The 13853-nt window shown below is 41.7% G+C and overlaps 1 protein-coding gene across 5 annotated transcripts in view; it reads left to right on the top strand.

The window, feature by feature from the left end:
* The window catches only part of myo1b (myosin IB), a 63128-nt gene extending 60367 nt beyond the window's left edge, over window positions 1–2761 (top strand). For all 5 annotated transcript variants that reach the window (XM_012923231.4, XM_076875385.1, XM_076875384.1 and 2 more), the window contains 3 exons: window positions 104–256; window positions 469–599; window positions 684–2761. In XM_012923231.4, coding sequence (XP_012778685.1) covers window positions 104–256; window positions 469–599; window positions 684–816 — 417 coding nt within the window. In that variant the 3' untranslated portion in view covers window positions 817–2761. The remainder of the gene's footprint in view (window positions 1–103; window positions 257–468; window positions 600–683) is intronic.
* The last annotated feature ends 11092 nt before the right edge of the window (window positions 2762–13853 follow it).

Here is a 13853-nt window from a genome sequence, read left to right as displayed (position 1 = left end):
GTAGCTCAGAGCTTGGAGCTCACAAGCATTTAAAAATGCATTGAAAGAAAACATGTAGAGGGGGAATGATAGAGGGCTAAAATGTTAGCTTGCACGTTTGCAGGGAACGCCACGGATCTTCCTGCTGACCAAGAAGAACTTTGTCCTGGCTGACCAGAAAACGGGCCAGGTGAAGGCCAGCATTCCTCTGCCAGACGTCACTAGCGTGTCGGTCAGCACGCAGAAAGACGGCTTCTTTGCTCTCAAACTCAAAGAGGTGAGAAGAGACACGATTGTGTAGTTGAGTAGAATTATGAAGCCGCTGTGCTCTGGCTTGTTGAAGCCAAAGTCATTCAGGGAGTGAGCTTCTCATTTAGCTCGGCGGGAAGCGAATAAAAATGTCTCCAAGTGACGGACGATTACTGTAAGGCCAGACGAGACACCAAAGTTTATTAAAAGATCTTAATATGTGACTTTCTTCTACTGCAGGGTTCGGCTTCAGCTGTCAAAGGAGATTTCTTGCTCAGCAGTGAGCACCTTATTGAAATCATCACCAAGCTCCATCGCATCGGGGCGACCGCCGCAGACCGGGAGAAACTTAAAGTTGACATCTCGGATGAGTAAGAGCAGTCGCACTGAGAAAGGTGATATTTCTTCGGCGCCGTCGATGTTTTGTGACGTTGCCCATGTTTTCTGTGTGGCAGGTTCCTGGTGCAGTTTAAGCAGGACAAAGTATGCGTGAAGTTCATCCAGAGCAGCCCGAAGAACGGCAACAGCATATCCTGCAAGCGCAAGAACAACCGCCTGCTGGAGGTGTCGGTACCCACATCGCCATAGTGAAGTCTCCACTGCTGTCGTTGAGCGCTCAGTCTGGCGGCGACTAAACATCAAACCATCACCCTCCCCCAAAACTCTGGACTCAAAAGCCGTCACACCAGTTTCCCCTCTGAGCCCAAAAATGTGCAGTTATTTGGCTTTTTGTTCTTATCAAAGTTTCTAAGGCACAGGTACAGATGTAACCACATTGTTTGTTTGGCATAGAAAGCCCTAATCTGGGTTGCATGCCACAGAAAATTATTAAAATGTCTCACTGGTGTTTTGTGAACCTGACGCGAAGAGTTGACGCTGGTGCAAATCTTGTTAGTGCACAACAGACTTCTGTATACCAATGGTGACGTTGACAATGATTGTTCTGCCTGTATGGTAAATTAGAGACGTTTGTGACGAGCTCCACAGATCTCGACTCGTCTGCGTTTGAGCAGCTTTAGCTTTAAAAAGATGGCTTTTGGGGTCAGCCTGTCGGATTTTGTTCTCTGATGAACGTGAATACTGCACTTGCTTTCACCTCCGCATAACAAAAAGAGGATGACCTGAAAATGTATTTGATTGTATGTTGTATTATTTTCTATATTTTCTTTCTCAGAAAAAAGGTGGACAGCTGCAAAGTCAAATGTAATGTGCTTGATTTATTGTAAAACCCCATTCGTATCCATTCTATGTGCCATTGAACAGGTCCTGTGACTTGTCACGTGTCGGCGTACAAACACAAACGTTGTTCCCGTTCATGTCGAGCAATTCAAAGGGTCAAAAACCTTTCCGAACGGGCAGTGTTGACCTGCAGTGCCACTGTATGTTTTGATGAGGCTGCACATGTGATAACTTGCCATTTCTCAACACACTGCAGTGTGCATTGATTCTCAGGCTTTGTTCTGTAGAGACTTCCTGCACTCATATCACAGATTTCCATATATAAATTAAAAGAAGCCCCCTGAGCATCATGTGGGACTGACCAAAACAGAAAGATGCCCGACCAAAGGACAAAGGATTCATTCCCCTCATCCAAAGCTTTCTGTGACGCAAACCCTTGAACTGAATATTTTTCGTGCAATAAGTAAAACGTTTTGTCTCAATTATTCCCTCTCTGGTAAAACAGCAGTGAGGACCCATAGCAGTTGCCCTTCCTGTGCCATAAGCTGTACATAAGCTTTGAAGGCCGTGGCCCCGACTCGGACAAAGGGCAGTTTAGTATCTTTATTTTAATTGCTGTATTTGTAAAATTGCTGTTTCTGCCACTGAAGTTTGAGTCGGTGTTGTGCTCCGCCCACTCGCTCCTAATATGTTTTTTTGTTGTTTTTTTTAGGAAAGGCCAAATATTAAGTGACTACAGATCCTTGATGAATCAAAGAACGGGCAAATTTGGGTTTTTTACAACTTTATAGAAGTCTTATTTAAAAAAAATCTGGTATTCAGTCATTTATACACGGGGAACATTTGCGTGTCAAGAAGCGAGAGCTCTATATTTTCAGGCACGTTGACTATTTGTCTGATTTTTCTGGTGGGGCGTTTTGTACTTTCGGTGAATGTGCGAGGGAATGACATAAATTAGCTCTTGATGGCTTTTGCAATCCAGGGTATCGTGGTCTGTACATGAAAATTGATTTTGTGTTTTCTTTAATGTAACGCACGACACAGGCACCTGAGAAATCAGCCGTTGACCCTCACGTGGGAACAGATGGGCTGAATTCCAGTTTTGATGTATTTTCCTGGCTACGCTGCTTTCAGTGCAGTTTTAGGGTTCTTCCTCCCCACTCTCTCTCTCTCTGAATCGCTGTTTTGTATTTGAACAGTTGCTAGAAATGCAAAATGATGTCTGCATTATTGTGTGCCTAATGTTAACCTGTGCTAAGAGACAGATCATGGAAATGCTTCAGTAGAACTCAATGTAACATTTACAAGTAATCTTTTTTTAAATTAAATAAAAGTCAGTAATTAATAAATGTTATTCTGGGACACTCTTTGCATTATTTCTGTATCCAGTTATTTTCAAAGATACTTGCCTTTATTATCGAAACCAGTATATGGTTAATACTTCAAATCAAAAAAGGCTTTTTTATATATAACGTACCACGTGCAGGCAGCTTTCAGTCATCCGTACATCACACTATTAAGTCTCACATTCCTTTAAAGGGCCTTGGTTGCTGTTTATCATCAGTATCAACTGGGCTTTATCTTGGTATACGAGTGTTTAGGGGGGTTAGTAGCACTGAGGCTGGATGGCCAAGCCTTGTAGTCAAGCAGCTGGCCAGATGTTTTCCATCACATCTGGGGAGAGCTGTCCTAGGGTTAAATTCCGCGGCTTTGGGAGAACTGCCGGCAACAGGTCTCTAGAGAGCAGCCCTCAGATTGAACACAGTGGTAAAAATAGCATACCATTTTGGGCTGCCTAGTACCCGGTTCCCACCACTCTGCAGGCTGGGAAACGAAGGCGGAGTCCCAGCCTCCCACTGAATATTCAACCCTGAGTGAGATCTCGGAGGAATTGGCCAGTGCACGATCCCATCTCCTGCAGAACCTGAAGCTGTTGAACACTGAGCAGGTCTGACCGGTTTCTCCGGTGGATTCTGTACGTTCGCTGATTTTGTCAGAAACGGTGCACAGGTGGGGAAATGTGGGACCCTCCTTCGTTATTTTTATATAAAGGCAAAATTGTTCACTGGTGGGAACCATATTGGGGCAATCGGTGTGTACAAGCAAATTATGATAGTCTCTAGCGACATCCTGTGGTTCTAAGGTGACATAACCATGAAAGCTGTGACGTGCAGGCAGAAAATGAATGGTGAGTTATAGATTTTCACTGATTCATGAATCCATAATAACATAAATTCGAATGTCTGATTTTATTTGTAAGTTTTTATGAAAAAATGCTGATGTCCTCACAGACTTCTCTGTAATCAACAGAGTAACGCTTCGGTTTTGCTCACTGAAAGGAGAGAAATACTTAAATAACTTTACTTTATCCACCTTTAATGACGCAAACTGTGCAGGACTCATTAGCAAACCTGATGTCTGATCGCGGTGGCAGGGATCCAGTGGCAGCTCTAATGCTGCTGGCAGTAAATAACACAATTAAGTCTACTGTATAAACCTGTGCAGACACAAAAACTGACGTCCTGTTTTTTGTTTCTTGGCAATATGCTAAAGGTCCATGAGTCATTAGACTCGCATCATTTGATTAAGGGTAGACGTACACCACATTCCCAGCACTGATTGGATTAACAGTTGGAAAAGGTTTTATTATGTTGCTTACATTCATCAAATACAAATCTCAGTTTTCATCCACTTAACCCTTCATTGTCATATGCTGTGCACTGACTGGGAAGCGGGTAAATAAGATGCTGACATTGGGATCTACATGGCACATCATGCTTAAAAAGAGCTGCAGTGGCAGCTGCAATGCTGCTGGCATTAAATAAAAAATGCAAGTGTAATGTGTTATAAACCTGACTCACTCCTGCACAGGTTCTTGCTGCATCATCATTCTGCTTTTTGTGTGCAACACTACATGCTTGCTAAGTGTGCTAAGAGTGTAACCACCTCATGATCAGATGTGTTTAAAGGTACATACTCGTCTCACACACACATCTTGTCCTGTGGGAGAAGTCCTTCTTGTCTGGTACTGGTCTGAGATGTGTTGCTCTCTCATACAGAATAACCACTCATTGCACTGCATGAGGAGAAAGCGTCTAAAACATGGTCTGAGTCCTGATGCTAAGATAGAGCTCACCTGGCAGCAGTCGAGATAAACGGGAGCCTTGAACAATGTTGACGGCGCTGATGATGCCTTGTCCTCTTTTCTGTTGCATTTGTGGCACAGATTTCTTTCACGTGTAGAGAGCTGACTCTTAAATATATCAGCTTGGTTTGTTCACAGCTTCTTCTCAGTCTGGCACTGACAGCTGAAACATCTCTGCCTCCAACTGGAGCTGTGCAGCTGTTTGGTAAAGACACTAGGGGGCAGTCAAAGCCACCGACTGAAGCCAAAGCTAACCTCTCTTGTAGATCTCTCACTGGTTTCTACCGATTTAACATTTACAAGTTGAAAGCAAAGAAAGTTTTTGAATCTTCGAGACTTTTTGAAGTGACCATGTCATTTAAGGTGGACCTCATACATGAGGTAACTCGCAACACGACATAATGACCATAATTAATAAATAGAGAATTGATAATGAACCTTCAGTTAATAGTTACACAGCAGTAAAATCATAACTAATAATGCTTACTGATTAGTAAATGATTCATAGATGATGTGTGTAATGCTTGTTTTAAAGAACAAATAATTATCCTTTGATTGTTTTTGCTTTTATTTTCTATGTTTGATTAGGCTGAGGCACCAAACGTATTCAAAAAGGTTTAGCTTAAAATATAAGCTCTTATGACTGAGACTTGTCTCACTGTTTATTTATTTTATTATTATTATTATTATTACATGAATTAACGACACAAACACAGATTATTAGCTACAGGCAGATAAAACATGCAGGTCATAGTTTAATGAGCGCCATCAATTTTTCTTTGTGAAGGGTTTCCTGCATGGCCGGTTCTCCTTCCATACATCAGAATCAGAATCAGAATACTTTATTGATCCCTGGGGGAAATTATTTTTTGTTACAGTGCTCCATTTTAAACCAACATTAAGACAAGACAGACAATACACTAACTAAGAATAGTACAATATATACATATATATATATACATACATACATACATAAGTCACTTATAAATAAATAGTTGGAAAAGAAACATGTGTAGTTGTAGCAGCAAACAGTGTGTTAAGTGGATGCGTTGTACAGGGAGCCACAGGCAGGAATGATTTCCTGTGTCGTTCAGTGGTGCTTTTCGGTAATCTCAGTCTCTCACTGAACGAGCTCCTGTGACTGACCAGCATGTCATGGAGTGGGTGGGAGGTGTTATCCAACATTGTCTTTATCTTGGACAGCATCCGCCTCTCCGACACCACCTTGAGGGAGTCCAGCTCCATCCCCACAACATTGCTGGCCTTACGGATCAGTTTATTAAGTCTGTTGGCATCTGCGACCCTCAGCCTGCTCCCCCAGCATGCAACAGCATAGAGGATCGCACTGGCCACAACAGACTCATAGAAAATCCTCAGCATTTTCTGGCAGATGTTGAAGGACCTCAGTCGCCTCAAAAAATAGAGACGACTCTGGCCCTTCCTGTAAAGTGCTGTGGTGTTTTTAGCCCAGTCCAGTTTATTGTCAATGTGTACTCAAAGGTATTTATAGTCCTCCACAATGTCAACACTGACCCCCTGGATTGAAACAGGGGTCAAGTGTTTCCTGGTCTTCCTGAAGTCCACGATCAGTTCCTTGGTCTTTGCCACGTTGAGCTGCAGATGATTCTGCTCACACCACGTGACAAAGGAGTCGACCACAGCCCGGTACTCTGTCTCATCATCCCTGCTGATGCATCCAACCACCGCAGAGTCATCAGAAAACTTCTGAAGATGGCAGGTCTCTGTGCAGTGGCTGAAGTCTGTGGTGTAGAGGGTGAAGAGGAAGGGGGAGAGGACAGTCCCCTGTGGTGCCCCTGTGTTGCTGATCACCTTGTCAGACACACACTGTGGGAGACGTACATATTGTGGTCTTCCTGTCAGGTAATCAACAATCCAGGACACCAGAGAAGCATCCACCTGCATCGCTGCTAACTTATCACCCAGGAGGGTCGGCCTGATGGTGTTGAAAGCACTGGAAAAGTCAAAAAACATGACCCTCACAGTGCTCGCCGGCTGGTCCAGATGGGTGTAGACACGATTGAGCAGGTAGATGATGGCGTCCTCTGTTCCGAGACGAGGCTGATAAGCGAACTGAAGGGGATCCAGATGTGGTCTTACTATGGGTCGCAGCTGGTCCAGGATGAGCCTTTCCAGGGTCTTCATGATGTGGGAGGTCAGTGCCACGGGCCTGTAATCCTGGGGGCCACTGGGACGAGGCGTCTTTGGTACAGGGACGAGGCATGATGTCTTCCACATCACCGGGACCCTCTGCAGACTCAGACTCAGCATAAACAGTTTATGAAAGACCCCACACAGCTGGGGGGCACAGGTCTTGAGGACAAGGGGACTCACATGGAAAATGTAAAATTAAATGTATATTGTAATGTATATTGTTATTTTATTATTCAACCCGTTTACTAAGGTCCCACTATAAAGGTAGTATTTCAAAGGTGGAAATAACCTCATCATGCAGCCATTTATCCATGCAGCCATCTCTTGTAGTTTCTTGAATATAAATATAAAATGTAAACACTGGAATTAGTTAAATGTCATGGGAAGTCAAAGACAGCGTAAGTAAAATAATTATATAAGGACTCGTAATATGTGATGTGATTTGTGACTGTACTTTATACTTACCTTTATTTAACATCCTACTTTATCCATCATTTAAACGCTTATAGTCATATTTCACATATAATATCGTCATAAAGCCAATTATGTATTCAGTTATTTTAGGATGTTTTAAAAGGTTCTACTGTGAGACATCACCAAACAATAACAACTACAAATTAAAATATGTCATTTTGCATTCCTTGAACAAGATTTTCATACTGGGATGCTTAACCAGCTTCCCCATGAGAAACACTGGACTACTCCTTCAGATCTACAAACAGTGACTGCAGATTTAGCCAAAGAACGACCAAGCAGACTCAAATCAACCAGGCAGCCATTTTTATGCTCCTGGAACAATTACCAGGTCTTAAATTTACTGCTGCAAAGTGCCAATAAGATCAAAGTTGATCCAAAGAATTTCTAAGTTCAATATGCAACACCCCTCCTCCATTCCTCCTTCTTCCAACCTTTTTGTTGATCCATTAATTTAATGTAGCATATCATCGGAGATGAAATCGTCATAAATAATCCTCGTTCTGTATCGCAGGACCACGAGCTGTCGTCATATTGTGACCTTCTGGCTGTAACTCAATTAGGATAGCATCAAAGACATAATATCAAACACGATTAGATTAGCACCTTGTATGATTACAATTTTCAGAAATGTCATCATTGAAATGTTTGTTTTTCCCATTAAACGATTGTTATGATTTTGTTTGGTTGTGGGGTTTTTGTTTTTTCAAGGCAGTGGGCGTAAATTAGCCTGTGTGTGAAGTTGGTTCACCATATTGACACTATTGAGTTGTCAACGCGTCAAGGCTGATTTCATTATTGAGTTTAGGATGTAGATGTCAACATATTGGTCGCCAGCTTGGTGATTTATTTTGGCATAAATCGATACTGTGATTTAAATAAAAGCAGCCCTGAAGACCAGAAACAGACAGGGGAAAGTCATTTCTCTTTACCTTAAGTCCGATAGCTAGTTTTGGAGTTCATTTACTGATGTTCTTCTTTTTCTTTTTATAACCATCAATATAACGTCCATATAACCATCAATATAAAGAATAATTCAATGTATGATGAACTTACTTTGCAGGGGCTGATGGTGGCATGAACAGGAAGTAGAGACCCAGTGACAAGAATATGAGGTTGTGCTAAAGGCAGACGAGGACGGACACCCACCGACAGGGACAGACACAAAGTATCACATTACTGCCTCTGGCAGCGTGTCAGGCAGTCTGAAGGGAGGGACTGGGGATGGACCAGATCTGATTAATGAGTGCTACTGGGTGGTGGAGACTCTGTCCCCACTCACCCTTGAGTCACCAGCACACTCAATGGCTTCATCAATTTGTAGCCATTATAGACAAGAATGGATCCGGGGGTGGAAACTAGCTTCTGCTCCACCATCTGTGGGTATCTGCGCGAGTAGTAATCATTTCTTTCAGATTATAAAATGACACATTTATGTGCTGAATGCAGCCACTAAGTTAAAGTGTCTGTTTGATAAAAGTTTGACTTTATTCAAATATTCATGGCTTTTAACTAAAACTGTGTTGTATCTGCACCATGCTAAAATGCTAATGATAACTAGGCTAACCTGCCAATGTTTGTGAATTTTTTCCTCTGGGAACTACAGCCTATCAGTCATAATTGACTTAAACAATGGTGATACATGGGAAGTTAACATAAAATAATGTATTTATATTGTAGAGATACTTCATTTCATTGGAAAAGTAATGATTCTCACAGTCTGCTAGTGGCCCAAAATCAAAGGTAGAATTCTCCGGACACTATCCAGTTGTTAAATGATGATGTGATAAACCCTGCTTCCTGCTCCAAACTACAAGGCTGTTGTGTTTTTAACATGTTTTGTATCTTGTTCTATTTAATCTGAACAAGCCCCTAAAAACAGTCAGTGATCACTGTCGGCCTGTCTGGGTTTTTATTACCACTGTTCATTTTAAAGCTCAGTTTTTAAACCCTTACGATGTAGCTACAGCCCATGCAGCAGTATATGAATGACTAACCTCGTATTGTGGATGGATTATCTCAGTTGTTCTCCTGACTGAAGTTTACAGCATCCTGCCATGCGATTGCATTTGTGCCTAACCATCGGGAACCCTCTCATTAACTTTTATCGAGTGGAAAAAAGTTAGCGTTCATCCTCCAGCTTCACTGTTTATGCTATGCTAACATAGCTGTGTCGCTAGCGATCACGTAGCACATCATTATATACCAGCTAGCCCAACTTCAATAACCCTACAAACGCCACTGCTGTTTAGTTTTCTGTCTTCATTTATGTTGGAAGTGATAGCAGAGCTGTACGTTTGAATTTTTCAGAAATCTCTCAGTCAGAACATGCTATATCATGTTTAGGTATCATGCTATATCAAGCTAGCGAGCTAACTTCCTGCTAACTTCTAACTCAGTTAAACTTCATAAAGTCTGTTTTCATGGATGTTAAACTTTATTGTTTACCTGGTAAAGCAGCAATGCTGATCATTATTACAGATGAAAGAATTTAGACCGTTTGTGACTCTCAATGATGCCACAGTGTTCGTTTGACTTTGGGACCTGAAGCGGCGTTTGGACCCTGAAATGACTGATGATGTCAGACTTACAGACCAGATGGATATGCAGTGAATGTGAATGTACCACAAATCCAGCTGCAATCCAGCTAATAATAGTTTCAAAATGTAAGTGCTAGACTGACCAACCAATCTTAATATCCTTATAACTTCTCCATTAGCTTAGCATGAGAAAGGGCTTGAGCTCACTTTCTGCCACACAGAGTCGCTTGCATTTAGGGTTGCCAACCGTCCCTTAAAAAACGGAATCGTCCCGTATTTAGAAACAAAAGCACACGTCCCGTATTGAGCTAATAAGGGACGCACTTTGTCCCGTAATACAGTGAGAATCAAAAGTAGTCTATAAATGTTAATGGAATTAACGCTTTGTTTGAAAACATAATTCCCAGCCCCTCTCCTGCTTTGTGACCAATGAGCTGACAGTACACTTATGACAATTTGAGTATGACAATTCAGATTACCGCTCATCTCATTGGTCGAGGAAAGGTCGCTTACGGAGAAAATACCGGAAGACAACAGATGACCACAACAAGAAGCATGGCCAACAGGGAAACAAACCCCGACACTGCGGTGCAAGTCTCGGACGACAGTACACCTAAAGCTGGGCAGACACTGTGCGATTTTTTCAGTCACGTTATTCAGCTCCTGCTCAAACTGCACGATTGACTCACAGGGGTTAGAAGTTGGTAGGTCACGATGCAGGTCTCACACTATACGGCCCGATGCTCTGATGCGACCTGAGTGCTCACACTGTGCCTCCATAAAATGAAGGTTATAACAGAAAATCTGTCGCTCGCTCTCTCTGTCTTTCACTCACACAGACACACCACCACCATCAACTTTGCTAAATTGCTAATGAAAAACATTGATCAGGCAGCTGTGATTGAGCAGCAGTGTAAATCCAACTATTTTCACGGTTGTTGTGGTCGTGATAATTTTGTGATGCCACATCGAAAAGGCTCGGATGAGCTTTCCAAAGTTCTACAAGTTGTTCCTCCATCGCTTGTGTCCAGATCACACGCTGCACAGCCGTGCTGCTCCGTCTTTTTCACCGACGTTTACGTGTTTGCGCGTGAGCAGTGTGAGCGGCTGTGTCACCACAGCCGCTTCTCGTTACCCCACGTATACTAAACGATGCACGATGAAGGCCAAAATCGGGCCGATCACCAAATCGGTCGCACGACTCAAAAATCGTCTCAAAATGGGCCAAAAATTGCACAGTGTAAGCCCAGCATTAGAGCAGCAATGTTTGTTCCCTTCAGAGAAAGAAAAAAAGGCTGCAAAAGTACTGGGAGGAATGGGAAAAGGAAAACACCTGGCTGGGAAAATGCATGGTAACACCTATAAAGCGCACTGCACTGTGTGCCGGCGCACTTTTTCCATAGGCATGCTTCTAATGGTGGGCACATGAAGAACATGAGGGGCGTGAAAGCTCGGGGAACCCTTAACCAATTTTTTGTCCACCAGGCCACGGCAGAAGCAGATATGGTATGTAAACACTGGTTGTTTTTTTTTAAACCCTCTGGTTAAGGTTAATATGGCCTGTATTGGCCTGTATTTATATAGCGCTTTACTAGTCCTTAAGGACCCCAAAGCGCTTTACATATCCAGTCATCCACCCATTCACGCACACATTCACACACCGGTGTGGACATGTGCAGTGAATATCAGCGCTATGTGGCCAGAAGTGTGATAATATAAATTTATTTTGTGTAATAAACAACTGCAAGGATGGATGATTGCAACAAATAGATCACTAATACATAAAAGTAATACATATTTTAATAATGATGATGAGTTATGATGCGTAATCATGGGAACAAGTGGGTTTACAAACAGGAGCAGTTGATTAGCATTAGAAAAGCTGAAATAATACCTCAACTGAAGCCAGTTGTACTAAATGCACTATATGTGCACTGTTACAAAAATATTTTTCTATTGTTTTCTATTAATTTATATAATTTTAAGTTAAGCAGGACAGAGTTCTTTTAAAGAAAGATTTACTTATATTCTCAAAAGTTAAGCATGACAGGCTTCTGTTTAAGAAAGAGACCTGTTTTACTGTGTTAATGTTGTCATTTTGAGCTAAAAATAAATGGCTAAATGATCATTTGTTTCCTATATGGTCATATCACAAAGAATATGCATCTGCTTAAATCAAATTCAAGTCAAATGGTTAAAAAATAATTTCACACACAAAAAAAAAAAACTACAAAATTCACCACACTGGGAAGGGTGAACTGGGTCGCCCGGCCCTGGCCACGAGGTGTCCCTTATTTATTTTTCAGGGAGTTGGCAACCCTACTTGCATTGCATTACAAGTTCATGCAAGTGATAACACATCCTGTTCCCTGTGCAAGCAAAAGTTGGCGTGTTTGTGTGTGCATCTGTGTCTTTTAATGATCTTCACATAGATTGCGTGTGAACACAAGCAGCTGCGACAATGATATAGATAAGCAAATAGCTTCACACACATCGTTAGGTGCTCATTTACAGACATTAGGCAGGACGACAGGTAGCTCAGAAACTAGCAGGCATGTATGTGAGTGTATCTGCCTCAGTGAATATAAATTATTTGTAACATGCAAAGGCTGTGAATTTATACATTTTAGTGCAGTAGAGCACAGTTTTGGCAGCTATCCATCTTCCCAGCAGCTTACTGCGTCCGGTTACTACATCAGGTTGATCCTGTGACATTTTCCTTAAATTTCAAAAAGGCCCCAGGCTGCTTCAAGGACTACGATGAAATATTTGCTCTTCATGGTAAATGGTAAATGGCCTGTATTTATATAGCGCCTTACTAGTCCCTAAGGACCCCAAAGCGCTTTACATATCCAGTCATCCACCCATTCACGCACACATTCACACACTGCACCAGTATAATCATAGTATAAACTGTCTCGTGGAGGGTGAAAAGGCAGTTAAAACTGAGTTTCCTGATTGGTGCTTAGAAGCTGTTTAGAGCAAAATTGGAAGGATAATGACTCTTAATCAAGACATTATGGCCCCCAATGGTACTGATGATTTTAACGCTTGCTTTTTAAATTGCATATTACTGTAACTAACGCATTTGTTCAGACTGCCGTTAGATGAACAAAAATTGGCAAAAAGTGTGGAAAAAGAAGACAAAGTGAGGAGCAGAAGGTTGGGGGGAACAATAATGACAGAAGACATAACACATAAGCAAAAGGATCAGTGAGGAAAATGAGACCTCTTCCTCAGCGTGGCACGACATGCATCAAGCAGTGGCAGCCCCTCCTCTAAGCCCGTCAGTCCTAAATGACCAGTTAAACCAAAGGTTTTTCTCTTTTTAACGCTTGGAAACCTTCTGAAACACAACTTCATCCTTTAACCCGTCCCAGGCTGGAGATTCCTGCACGACAACCAGGCGTCATCTGCTATTAAACCAGAACTGGCTGCCATTTTTAATCGCACCTTTCAGTAAAGAGGTTGTATATTAAATTAATGTTTTTTGAGCAGATTCAGTCACATCATTGTTCATTGTCTCATTGCTATAAACTGAGTGTTTAGCTAAAGTACACGATAAAACTAAAATAACATCAATAAAATAAAGTGATGGGGACACAGATCTCATTATTTTCCTAAATACTCCCGAGTGTCTTTAGAGCCAGACGTTTGGCATTATGTATGTGGAGCTGTTACTGAATGAGTTTGGAAAAATATGCCGAGAGCATCATGGAATAATCATGAGCAAAGAAGACAATGATGAAGAGTTGCTTATAAAAATACTGTTTAATGCTGTTTAAACCCAGAGCACTCATGTATCTGGCATGTAGTGACAGAAATTAATTTGGAGGCATGTTGCTGACATGTATCAGTCTGGAAAGGCTAAGAATCCTTTTCTAAGGTTTTGGGACTTCAAGGTCAAGGTTCAAGGTTCTTTATCATTTGTCACATGCATAGTTATACAAGTATAACACACAGTGAAATGTAGCCTGACACGCTCCTCGACATGTGCAAAAATTGGGGGGGGGGTGTAGAGGAAGAACATTATATATATATATATATATATATATATATATATATATATATATATATATATATATATATATATATAGTATATACACTGGGTGAAT

The sequence above is a fragment of the Maylandia zebra genome, linkage group LG16, assembly GCF_041146795.1.
Source record: "Maylandia zebra isolate NMK-2024a linkage group LG16, Mzebra_GT3a, whole genome shotgun sequence".
NCBI classification, from domain to species: domain Eukaryota; kingdom Metazoa; phylum Chordata; class Actinopteri; order Cichliformes; family Cichlidae; genus Maylandia; species Maylandia zebra.
The sequence above is the reverse complement of the archived record's forward strand: the minus strand, read 5'-3'. Positions and strand labels throughout refer to the sequence as shown.